Raw genomic sequence first — 12349 nt, forward strand, 5'->3', positions numbered from 1 at the left:
ATCATAGTGTCGAGCTGTTTCTCATTCAGTAAGAAAACAAACAGGGCTACATGAACATATATGTTTGCATATAAATTATTGGCATTTTAATGATGCTATGTCAGGACTAAGCTGAAGGAAAAAAAAAGACAAGACCTGTGAAAGAGCTACACCCACTGTCATCACATTCTACTGTGTATAGTCTCTCCACCATGAAGGAGTTTCATTTTTAGGGTCCATTTTCAGCTCTTTGCAAAGAAAACAACAACAACAACAACAAAGAGCCTTCAAATCAAACTTAAGTGTACAATCTGCTGTATTTTCTTTAACTGTACGAGTGTCAGAAATACCCAACTATTTCCAGCTGTGATCTGCAGAGCGATGATGCTGATGGATGTGCACATATTCCACAGATGCTGTCGTGTATGTAGCTCTGGAGAACATGGCTTCTTTTCTGTGATGATGCTCCTGGAGTTCTGAGCTACACTGGTACGACACAAAAGCAAAGGAAGAAAAAGGCGAGTGACGAGAGGCCAGGAGGTCATGTGGCATCCTTATTGGTCCTTTGACTTTCTTTTTTTTTTCCCAGTCCCCCCCCTCAGTGTCCTCTTTCTGTTCGAGAAATGCAGCAGCTGCATCTTGGTGGTGAGAGTGTCAATGAGGTCTGATAACAGTGTTTTCTCTTCTCTAATTTTTTTTTTTAAATTCCATGAAAATGTGTGTATGTCTGTGTGTGTACCGGCAGCAGGACTGACTACAAAGTCAACCAAGCTGTCGGTGATGCTTGAATTTACTGTGTGTTACTAAACATTGGTGTGCAACTGAAGCATCACATTTGGGGCTCATCACATGTCCACACTAGGCTAAAACCCACCATTTGTCTTTTTTTAACCCCCACGCTTTTTCTGTCATCCAATCAGCCAAGACAGGGGCGGGTGGGGCCTAGGCTCTGAGCCAATAGGAAAGCTTGTACCACCTCTTGGGTCTGCTGGGGTGAAGTGTTGACGTCCTCCAGGGCATCTGCCACTGCAAACTGCCGGTCCCTCAGCCGGTTCCAGTTGGACAGTACGTTGTGGTATTCAAACACCTTCTCATAGTTCCCCACTGAGTTGTAGAGTTTGATCAGGCCTCGGTAGTCATACTCCAGCCCACTGTAACCCTCTCCAAACAGTTTCTTACCTGTTTGACAGGGAAATATCACAAAGCATGTTTCATTCACCTTATCTGACTCAAGCCCATTTTTTGGAGAAATTTTTCCAGATAGTCACATGTACTTCTTCCCCTTGTCTTACATTGTAGCAAGTTAATGTCAGGTTTTGAACTGATGAGCGTGGGCTCCACATAAATGTTTTCCATATTTCTAAGTATTAAGAAGACTTAGGAATTCACTGCAAGGTGGACTGAGTACCAACATATCAAAGTAATTAGATTAATACAGAACAATTCATTATTACAAAAAAAAAAGATTTATTATAAATTAAAAAATCCCAATTTGTTCCATTTTCATATTCACTGATGTTCCAATGCCATGCTACGCTCGGCATTTGTTTCACATCAGTCACCAAAAATTTGCACCCACGACTTAATTTTGTTCAAGTCACCAATAAATATCGCCTTCCCCTCCAATTAAGTGGGTTAAGCAAAATGTCAAAAAAAAGTAACTTAAAGGGTCAAATTTTATGTTATTTTTGACATCAATTCCCGGACCGGATATAGGGGAGGGGCCGAATGTGACCCGTGGGCCAGGGGTTTGGGCACCCCTGCCCTAAAGTAAGACACTAAAACACTTTCCCAAGAACAGTTGAGGAAAATACTTTTTCTGCTTCTACTGACTTTATTTTAATTTGTTTTGTTTTTACATTTTTTGTTTCTATCACGTTATACACGAAAAGTTTTAGTTACATTAAGCGCTATGAAATTTGTTTTATAATAACTCAAATTATAATTTTCTATTGTGACTGAAACTGACAAAACCCCACCATTGCAGGCTTTGACTTTTCCACCTCCTCGATGGTCTTTCCCAGCGCAGCAGCCAGAGCTGGATCAAGCAGCCAGCAGCCAGACGCCTGTTGGAGGGAGACTAACTGCAGCATAGGGTCTCTGGGTGGCGGCCTGGGCACAGGGTCTGGAAAATCAAAGTTGAAATGACCACTTTATGGTGCTAGATGAGGAGACGTACAACAACTACCAGATAGATCAGTGTATAAACCACTCCAGCATAACATGTGTTCATGTTGCTTTTATGATTTCAAAAGGTCCTTTCCAAGACTGGTTTTTAATTTAATTAACAAGTGTGTCTTGTCAAAAGTTCACAGACAATGATCACTGGAAGTGTTACTGAGACTGTGCAGTGATTTCTGGGGCATGGCCCGTCTATCTGCAGAGAGCTCTGTTGTCAGATGGAGCCAGTGTACAAAGTATGTGGTTCATCCGGTCTGTGGGCCACTCCTGCTTGTGCTGTTATTGATAATAGCATGCAAAGGATGTGTCCCAATTCAGGGGCTGCATTCTCATAAGGCCACATTTTAAGGCTGTCCCAATTCAAAGGCACCTCCAAATGTCCCACAAATGTGGCCTTCTTTTCCCCAGATTTTAAAATGATAATAAAATTGGACCCAAGCGGACTCACTGACTTGGAAAGCATAATCCCAGTTTCCGCCATCAGGTCTCCAGCTGTCCGTGCCCACAACTAATGAACAGATACAACTACAAAATAATGATGATTATTTTTGATGTCTTTCACTGAATCATAAGTAGTTTGAGAAGCACATAGAGTAACTATAACTTCTTATATACAGCACACATGACCTCATGGAGGGATGCAAAGGTTGTCAGCTGAGACTAAATACTGGCTCTTATCAACAAATTAAATATAACTAAGAGTGACTAACAATAAACGATTCATCACTTTCATGTTCATCATATCAACACTGTGCACACTGTAGATAAATGTTCCACAGTGTCCCCAATGAGTTCCTCTCCTGGTCCTTCTAGAGCTCGTTAGAACCGGTTCTTTCACAGCGCTTGATGGTTTTTGTAATATATGAAGAAACTTCATGTCATGTTTTTACAGTATTAATCAATTATTGTTTGTTTTTATTTACTTAAGTGGTCCCTGCCATAAAATAGATTAATGAAAGGTGGAATGGGGCTACTTGCTGTATATCGGCACTAACCCAGCACGTCATAATTGATGGTTTCAAACCAGAAATTCCACATCTTAACTTTGACAAGACACACATGTTAATTAAATTAAAAATTAAAAAAAGATTCCAGGCAATGACCTCCTGAAGAAGATGATGCCGCAAGTGTGCAAAGCATCAAGGCAAATTGATTTGAGGTCAAATTTAAAAGATGTTTCTGTTTGATATGTTTTCTCATTTCTTACATTTTCTTGGTTTGTTTGATTTTTTGTGTAGTAACAATTCACTTTTTTGACATAAATTACATTACAATAGTATCTGCAGCAAACAGTATCAGACTGATTTGAGATCAGATTACGAGGTCAAATTCATTTGCCGTGATGTTGCTGGCTTTGAAGATGTTTTTGTGTTGTATGTTTTCTCGTTTCTCTTGTTTTTTCCATCTTGAACCCACAGGAACCCACAGTGACACCAGTGTCAGCGTTTCACATGTCAAGGAAATTTCCTTGAATAAGTTTGTAGTTTAAAAGATTTTTGAAATTCTGTATAGATTTTCCTCGAAAGAGAAATGTGTGTGGGCTCTTATGGGTTAAAATTTACAAAGCAAGAACATCATCAGCAATACTCTGCCTGTGTAGGACCATTGAACATATTGAACATAACATATCTCCTGCCAGGCTGCAGGTGTTCATCTGCTCCAGCATCTCTCGCTCCTTTTCTGCTGTCTTCAGAACAAACTCAATTTCAGAAGCCAGCTGCTCATCTCCAGAGAAAAACTCCTTCACCTCGTTACGGTAGTCCTGCATAGTCACCTGGTGTCCAGACACACAACGGTTGTGCATTGGAATATTGGAATATTGGATGTAGCTTGCCCTTGGAAACCCATTCCATGAAGCACTCTGTGCAATGTTCTAGCGCTAATCTGAAGGCCACATGGAGTTTGGAGGTCTGTAGTAATGACTCTGCAGAAAGGTGGTGATCTCTGTGAACTATGCGCTCCAGCATCCGCTGACCCCGCTGTGATTGTGGCCTACCACTTTGTGGCTGAGTTGCTGTCATCCCCAATTTCTTCCACTTTGTTATAATACTACAGCAGTTGACTGTGTAATATTTAGTAGCGAGAAAATGTCACGACTGGACTTGTTGCACAGGTGTCATCCTATCACGGCACCACGCTGAAATTCACTGAGCTCCTGAGAGTGACCCATTCTTTCACAAATATTTGTAGAAGCAGTCTGCATGCCTAAGTTCTTGCCATGGAAGTGATTGAAACACTTGAATTCAATGATTTGGTTGGGTGAGTGAATACTTTTAGCAGTCTACTTTTAATCAACACTTTAATCTGCACAGGTAAAAATTATTCCAATACAGTTGTGACTGAATAACTAGGTAATAATAATCTAGGTAACTAGGTAATGGCTAACAATCAAATCTGAAATTTGGATCTTTCTGGAGCAAATTAGAAAACGGGGTATAATCATGTGGTAAGCGCTGAATTTATTTGACAAACGATACTAAATACGACCAGCGATGGTTTCTATGGACACTGCCCCCAAGAACAAACTCAAACCGCTCTGTTTGGTCATTTTGGCGCACTTTAGAGTTTCCACTTTTCCAGCAGTCCTTGAACGCAGCGTACACCCTGACTGGTTATCAGCATGGAAAGAAAAGGTAATGAAGCTAACCGAAGCAAAATGCTTTTTAGACCAACTCTGGCAGGACACACGCGTTTCTTTTGGACATTTATCAGGCCAGTTATCTGTTGAAATTTTAGTAATAACTAATGTTATAACAAGCACCGTTAAGAACTGACAGAAAGTGTGAGTGAACCATGCGCTTCGCTGTGTGTGTCTGTGTGTGTGTGTGCGTCAACAGCATGCTAGCTGTAGCCGTCCGGCAGTATTAGATTGTGGACAAAGTATGCGGAAAGTTTGAATTCGAGTGAGAGTGTAAATAATACACACACTCCCAAAGACTTTAAACAGATTCACCAGACAAACTCACAAATGCGTAATATCAAACTCACGGTGAAAAGCACCAAGTTGGCTATTAGCAGCTAACTTAAAATGCCTCTTTTTCGCGACAGCGCAACGCTATGGCCGGTTTACTGTATTTACGTACGCTAAGTAACCTGCTAGCCTCATTTGTTGCTAATATAAGTTTGAACTACGATTTACACTAGCAGTCTTAGGGAAAAAAGTAACGAAAACGGCTTAAGAGATTCGACATGGTGTTGTGTTAAAAAAGATACAGGTGCTATACTTGGAGCTGTGTTTTGTATCTTATCAGTTTTCTCTCTGCTCCTTAGTACTAGCGATGCAAGCGAGGAAGAAGAGGACAAAGCCCCGGAAACCTGGCAAAAAGTAAGTAATAAATGCACGTTTTTTTTTTCTTTCTTGTTTTCACAACACAGGTTACTATACTCTGGTGTAGAGACACAGAGCAGGTGGTTCACTTATGAAAACTACTCAGCTGCTTTCTGTCATTTGGCTCTAAAATTAACTCTTATTAGATCATTTGCCATACAGGCTGATGGTTGCAGCATCACGTTGTAATGCGTTATAATTTAAGATTGTTTTAAATAACTGCACAAATATTCAGAAAAGGCTTTGACATTTAAATAGTGATTACTTTGTACGACAGGGAACTAATTTGAAACATATTAATGCTTCATATAGTTTGAGTGCGTGGTTTACCATCATTTGTAAGGGTTTCACAAAATGTATCACAGTGGATAAAGTGGATTGATTTGCAGTGATGGCAGTTACCTTGAAAAAATAATCCAAATACCGATTCCTCCTTCAAAAAGTAACTTAGTTACTTTACTGATTACTTAATTTTAGAAGTAACTAAGTTAGATTACAAGTTACTTTATTACTTACATTCAACAGCTGCCGGTGTTGTGCCAAAAAGTGATCGTCTGCCATAAAGTGATTCCGATATTTCTATGTGCTTTTATGTGTAATGTATTTGCTTATATTGGTAAATAGAGTGCAGTCAACATGATTTATGAAGGGCTTCTCTATTAAATGAAAAAAATAACCTGTTTTTCAAGAATCTTTGTGAGTCGGTGTTATTGCAAATACATTTTAATCAAACCGGCACTTTTTGGCCACTTAAAATATCTTTATAGAACTGTGATGTTATATTTGTTGTGATTTCTGCAGCCTTCTTAGCCACATTTCTGTTTAAAAAGACATTTTTAATGTCAATGGCAGTTTTTACCTTGATTAAAAAAAAACGAATATATAAAACAAACTGATTGCAGTTCTACCTTGTGATAGAAATGCTGCTTCTCACTCAAAATGACCTGATATCATTCATGAGAGATATGTTTGACATATGTTTCACAGATTGTAGGTCAACAAGTCATTTACAGCCATTTAAATACAGGCAATCATTTTTTGGCAAATACCGAAAATCACTTTATGGCAGATGATCATTTTTTGGAACAACACTGGCAGCACCCCTGCTGCCTCAACATAAAAATGACAACCAGGAAACAAGAGTGAGTCAACCGTGTTTAAGAGCAACATTTTCTCTACCACATACTGTCCGACCAACTTCTTCAACTCTCCCCCACTTACTGGTTTTGTACCGAAGTCCAGCTTTTGTTGTTTGGGTGCTGGGGAGCCTCTTGCATTAGCCGCAGCTCTCTGCTGTGCACCACTTGGTGGGACTTGCTCTGTAAGTTTGACTGTGCCGTGCTGAGACTCCAAATGTTTCTTCATATTTGACATAGTGTTTTTGAAGATAGTTAGCACTTTGTCGCCAGCACATAGTGTACAACGAACCTTGATATTGTCATCTTTAGCTGACACAAACTCAAATTAGTGCCTGTATTCCCAGCTAGAAAACACGCATCTCTCTCCTCCCTCCATTGTTTATGTTTGTGTCACTGTGTGCTATTATGGTTGTCATACTGAAAACGGGACTTAATTGTCGCATCGGCCAGACGTCACTCCCCCAGACGCAAAAAGAAAGCTAAAATATATCTTTTCACTGAGGAAAATGACAAAAATAGTAATGCACAGTGACTTGGATAAGTAACTTTAATCTGATTACTGGACTGCAAATAGTAACGCGTTAGATTACTCGTTACGGAAAAAAATAATCAGATTAGAGTATGTCAAGCGATGTCAGGAATGCGTTACTTAGTAACGCGTTCCTGACATCGCTGTTGATTTGACATTTGTAACATTAAACACATAGGAGAACAACAACGTGTTGAACAACAACCCAATAAAAGGCAAAAAAAAGGCCACATTAGGGAGTGTGTATGTAACTGAGGTTAATTTTATGATCTTTGCAAGCTATTGATTTTTACAGACAGGTGTGTATTCTGCTGCATATGTTCAGATGTGTCAAAAGTACAGACATTTTTTACTTAAATAGAAGTACAGATACTTGTGTTAAAATACTCTGGTAAAAGTTGTAGTAATTTTTCAACTTCTTTACTCAAGTAAAAGTAAAAAAGTACAGATTGAAAAAAGTACTTAAATTAAGAAAGTAAAAAGTAGCACAAGTATGTACACAAGTATTGTTATGATATGACTGAATTCCCTTGGTACATAATATGGTTTCATACTAACCGCTAATAATTCAATACCAGGACAACACATCTTCTCCTTGACAGTGATATGTGCAGAATTGTACCATCTCCGGTCCACAATCAAAGCTAGACCCCCACCTTTTTTTCTCTCAACTGGCTTTAGCATCTCTGTCTGACCGAATAAGGGTGAAACCAGGTACATCCATATCAGAGTCTGAGATGTTTTGGTTCAACCATGTTTCAGTAAATTTCCCATGATGACTGTTGGCAGAAAGGGCTTATATCTCCACTTCCAAGCATTCACCTTTGCACCAGCACGGCAACCATGAAAATGCCTTTTTATCTCAACTGGAATAGGGTGGTATCTTCCAGATTTGCTGCATTTCAATGAAAAAAGCTCTTGTCTTGAGTAAACGCTTCTTCCCACAGAAGTATCCATCTGTACTTGACAGATCAGAGCTACCAGACTTTGCTGCTACTAGTTGAACTGTATGTATGTTTTGCCTCCACACCTAAACAGAAAAGGTAGTACAGTCAGGGGTTAAAGTGGGATTCAGCAGGTGGGGGAACCCTAACCCTGTAGTGGATTAGCATGTGGAAAAGAATCACAACTCAATAATTTCTATTGTGCACTCTAGTAGATTCTCTTTGTGTACAGGCTATGATCAGGTGACGTGCTGCTGCTTTGAGGTTTACTGCTCTCAACAAGTTGTAAGCAGATGTGTCATGAGCTGTCTTGGCTGATTTCCATTCCCTACACTGACAGTATACCCCCCCCCCCCCCCTCTTTTTTTTAATGTGCCTAGGAGCTACAGATGCAGTCTTATAAAAATCAAATTCACATGTTATATTTTCATGTTGAGAGTAGTTTAAAGACAATGCATATGTTGAAACTTCTATTTTTTGAAAAATCCATGCATACATTTATTATTTTGAATTAGAAGCCAGCATCATGTTAAAGACTTGGACATTGTTTTGTGGAATAAACAAGACCTCTCCTGAAATTATCACCTACATGGTAGAAAAAACTTTGATAATTAGTTCAGCGTTAATGCTGCCTTCACAGGCAGACGTCTGCACCGACCCTTGTGCTCACTGTCTGACAAAATTCACATCGTCCTGACCTGCACAGACCCTAGCAGACTTGCGGACGTGGAAAATATGATCTCAATTTAATGCCCCCATATCATAACAGATGCTTGCTTTCAAACTCTTTGCAGATAATGGGCTGGATAGCCCCCTTGCTCTTTAGTCTGGAGGATGCACCATCCATGTTTACCAAAAAGAACTTAAAAATGTGATTGTTCAGACCGCAAGACAGATTTCTGCTTTGCATATTTTTTTGTGTGTTTTGTTTTTTAACTCAAAACATGAGTTTAAGATTACTGGATTCTCTTTCTAGTCTTCTGATTCGTTTGTGTGACAGTCATTTAAATTTTCTACAACACTTAAAAACCTTGCATGTAAAACAGTGATGCACTACAGCAGTTTTCAGCATGGACAGTATAAAGAGACAGACAACCATTCATACTCACATTCACGCCTATGGGCAATTTAGAATCACCAGTTAACCTAAACGCACTAAGTGCATGTCTTTGGACTGTGGGAGGAAAGCGGAGTACCCATTCAAAACCCATGCAAACACATGGAGAACATGCAGACTCCACACAGAAACGTACCGGCCAAGGTGGATTTGAACCCAGGAACTTCTTGCATTGAGACAACAGTGCTAACATCGGGCCCTTTTTGTAAATTTGACTTATCTGTGTGCCAGAAAAGGAGGATTTTCCAGGATATCCTTGGTGGCTAACAACTTGGTTTGGTGACAGGTGCTTAGCCAATGACCTTATGGTTTCATCGTCAGAGCCACTCCTCACTCATTACAAAACACCAGGGTGGCGAAAGCAGTCCTCTTGAAGCTTCTAAACGGGACTTCAGAAACCACTGGGTGTCATCATGGTGGCTACATCCATCTTTTATATCGTGTATGGTGCATGATTTTTCTTGCCCTCAAATAAGTAGCAAGCATTCCAGCATAGATCAGATCTTTCTTTCTCTCTTTCTCTCTCTCTCTCTCTCTCAGAGGAGGGGGTGTGTGCTTGTATGTAAACAACAGCTGGTGTACAGACAGTATGACTGTGAACAGCCACTGCTCTCCGGACCTGGAGTACATGACTGTTAAATGCAGGCCCATCTATCTGCCCCGTGAGTTTACAGCTGTTTTGATCACTGTTGTTTATCTTCCCCCTGATGCTAATGCTAACTCGGCTGTTAGTCTCTTACATGACACGGTTTGCAGTCAACAGAGCAGATATCCTGAGGCTGTACACATCATTGCAGGAGACTTTAACCATGTCGATTTAAAGACTGTTCTACCCAAGTTCCATCAGCATGTTAAATGCCCTACAAGAGGGAACAACACACTGGATAAAGTCTACTCTAACATCAAGCTGGGTTTCAGGGCTGTGCCACTGCCACATCTGGGCCAGTCAGACCATCTGTCCCTGCTTATGATTCCAGCATACACCCCCCTCAGCAAAACTGCTCTTTCTACATCTAAGACTGTTCAGACCTGGCCTGAAGGTGCCTCTCAACAGCTGCAGGACTGCTTTGAAACAACTGACTGGGACGTATTCAAGCACCAGGACCTGGAGCAGTACACCTCGGCTGTTCTGGACTACATCAAGTTCTGCACCGACACTGTAACTGTGGACAAGAATATCCGGGTTTTTCCAAATAGAAAGCCATGGATGAATGGAAAGGTGCAGAGCTTACTCAGAGAGAGGAACATCGCCTTCAGAGCTGGTGATGGGGCGCTTTACAGCGCTGCCAGAGCCAACCTGAAGAGGGGCATCAGGGAGGCCAAGGCTGTGTATAAGAGGAGGATTGAGGACTGTTTCCAGAGCCACCACTTCAGGCAGGTGTGGCAAGGGGTTCGGCATATTTTGAACTACAAACCCAGCCTGTTAGTTGATCAGCGTAACATCAATCTGGCAGAGGAGCTGAACAGCTTCTTTGCACGCTTTGAGGTACAGCAACCAGAGACAGCCATCCAACATCCATCAGCAGGCAGCAGCAGCATCCTCAGGCTGCAAGAGCAAGAGGTGAGGCGTATGCTGGAAACTGTGAACCCCAGGAAAGCTGTGGGGCCCGATGGTGTCTCTGGACGGATACTGAAGGTCTGTGCGGCTCAGCTGGCTGGTATTTTTACCAGCATTTTTAACCAGTCCCTGAGCCAGGCTGCTGTCCCTTCCTGCCTGAAGTCCTCCATTATCGTCCCCATCCCCAAGAAGAACACTATCAGAGGTTTGAATGACTACAGGCCAGTAGCACTCACACCAATTGTTATGAAGTGCTTTGAAAAGCTTGTCCGGGCTCACGTCATCTCCAGTCTCTCCCCCAGACTAGACCCCCACCAGTTTGCCTACAGAGCCAACCGGTCCACAGAGGACGCCATTGCCACGGCCCTCCACTCTGCCTTCTCTCACCTGGAGCAGGGGGGGAACTACGCTCGGCTGCTCTTTGTGGACTTCAGCTCGGCGTTTAACACCATCCTTCCTGGCAGACTGGTGACTAAACTGTCAGATCTGGGGATACCACGCTCCACCTGTCTTTGGATCAAGGACTTCCTGACAGACCATTCCCAGAGGGTAAGAGTAGGTCCCCACCTCTCTTCAGCCATCAGCCTCAGCACCGGCTCTCCACAGGGCTGTGTGCTGAGTCCCCTACTCTTCACCCTCTACACACATGACTGCACCTCCATACATGCCAGTAACTGCATCATTAAGTTTGCGGATGACACCACTGTGGTGGAGTCTCATATCAGGCGGGGATGAGTCAGCATACCGGGACGAGGTGCAGCGGCTGTCAAGGTGGTGCAGTGAGAATAACTTGATCCTGAACACCACTAAGACAAAGGAGATGGTAGTAGACTTTAGGAGGACAACACATGTCATTCAACCTCTGTTCATCGAGGGGGATGAAGTGGAGCTGGTTTCAGATTTTAGGTTCCTGGGAGTACATCTGCAGGATGATTTGACCTGGAGTATCAATACGACCAGCATTGTCAGGAAGGCCCAACAGAGACTGCATTTCCTGAGGGTTCTTAGGAGCAATCATCTGACCCAGAATCTGCTGGTGTCCTTCTACCGTTGCTCTGTAGAGAGCATCCTGACTTACTGTCTGTGCGTGTGGTTCAACAGCTGCACAGCAGCAGACAGGAAAACACTCCAGCGAATCATCAACACGGCTCAAAAGATCATAGGCTGTCCCCTGCCCTCCCTCCAGGAACTGTTCAATGCCCGCTGCCAGAGGAGGGCACAGAACATCCTCCAGGACCCCTCACACCCTGGACACTCCTTGTTTCAGCTACTGCCATCAGGCAGACGTTTCAGGACAATGAAGGCCAGAACAAACAGACTGAGGAACAGCTTTTATGCCAGGGCTATCATTGAACTGAACTCTGTGTGGTTTGGACAGTGATGTGGGGTGGTAGTGCTGACTGTGTGCGTGCGTTGGTGTGTATTGGGGCTAGATTCGTCTGTTAATTTACTATTGTGCACTGTATTTTAGTAATCATTTTTATCACTCATATTTTTATTATTTTATTATTTATTGTCTGTGGCACCTAGAAAGGAATGCATTTTAAATTTCGTTGTGCAACTTCTGTGTACAA

General features: G+C 42.0%; 2 protein-coding genes across 3 annotated transcripts in view; one reads left to right on the plus strand and one right to left on the minus strand.

Moving 5' to 3' along the window:
- Window positions 1-333: 333 nt before the first annotated feature.
- LOC115779914 (uncharacterized) lies at window positions 334-3928 on the minus strand. Its single transcript, XM_030728804.1, has 4 exons — window positions 3786-3928; window positions 1949-2091; window positions 956-1158; window positions 334-465 (listed from the first exon to the last, which is right to left on the minus strand). The coding sequence occupies exons 1-4, from the start codon at window positions 3926-3928 to the stop codon at window positions 334-336; spliced, it is 621 nt and encodes a 206-aa protein (XP_030584664.1).
- An 814-nt stretch (window positions 3929-4742) lies between these two features.
- The window catches only part of srpk1b (SRSF protein kinase 1b), a 28892-nt gene continuing 21285 nt past the window's right edge, over window positions 4743-12349 (plus strand). The window contains exons 1-2 of one of the 2 annotated variants that reach the window (XM_030729544.1): window positions 4743-4793; window positions 5431-5485. In XM_030729544.1, coding sequence (XP_030585404.1) covers window positions 4781-4793; window positions 5431-5485 — 68 coding nt within the window. In that variant the 5' untranslated portion in view covers window positions 4743-4780. Of the gene's footprint in view, window positions 4794-4863; window positions 4943-5430; window positions 5486-12349 lie in introns of those variants that run through there. The other variant, XM_030729545.1, reaches the window with a different exon arrangement.

Source organism: Archocentrus centrarchus, chromosome 5, assembly GCF_007364275.1.
Source record: "Archocentrus centrarchus isolate MPI-CPG fArcCen1 chromosome 5, fArcCen1, whole genome shotgun sequence".
In the NCBI taxonomy this organism is placed as follows: Eukaryota; Metazoa; Chordata; class Actinopteri; order Cichliformes; family Cichlidae; genus Archocentrus; species Archocentrus centrarchus.

Bases quoted from the DNA above. Each gene is read 5' to 3' on its own strand.
- LOC115779914 (XM_030728804.1), bottom strand. From the start codon at position 3,928: ATGCAGGACTACCGTAACGAGGTGAAGGAGTTTTTCTCTGGAGATGAG. The intron at 1,159-1,948 runs GTCAGTTTCAGT...CCTGTCAAACAG, and splicing joins GCCTGCAATGGTGGGGTTTT to GTAAGAAACTGTTTGGAGAG. The intron at 466-955 runs GTGGTACAAGCT...GTGTCGTACCAG, and splicing joins CACCCCAGCAGACCCAAGAG to TGTAGCTCAGAACTCCAGGA.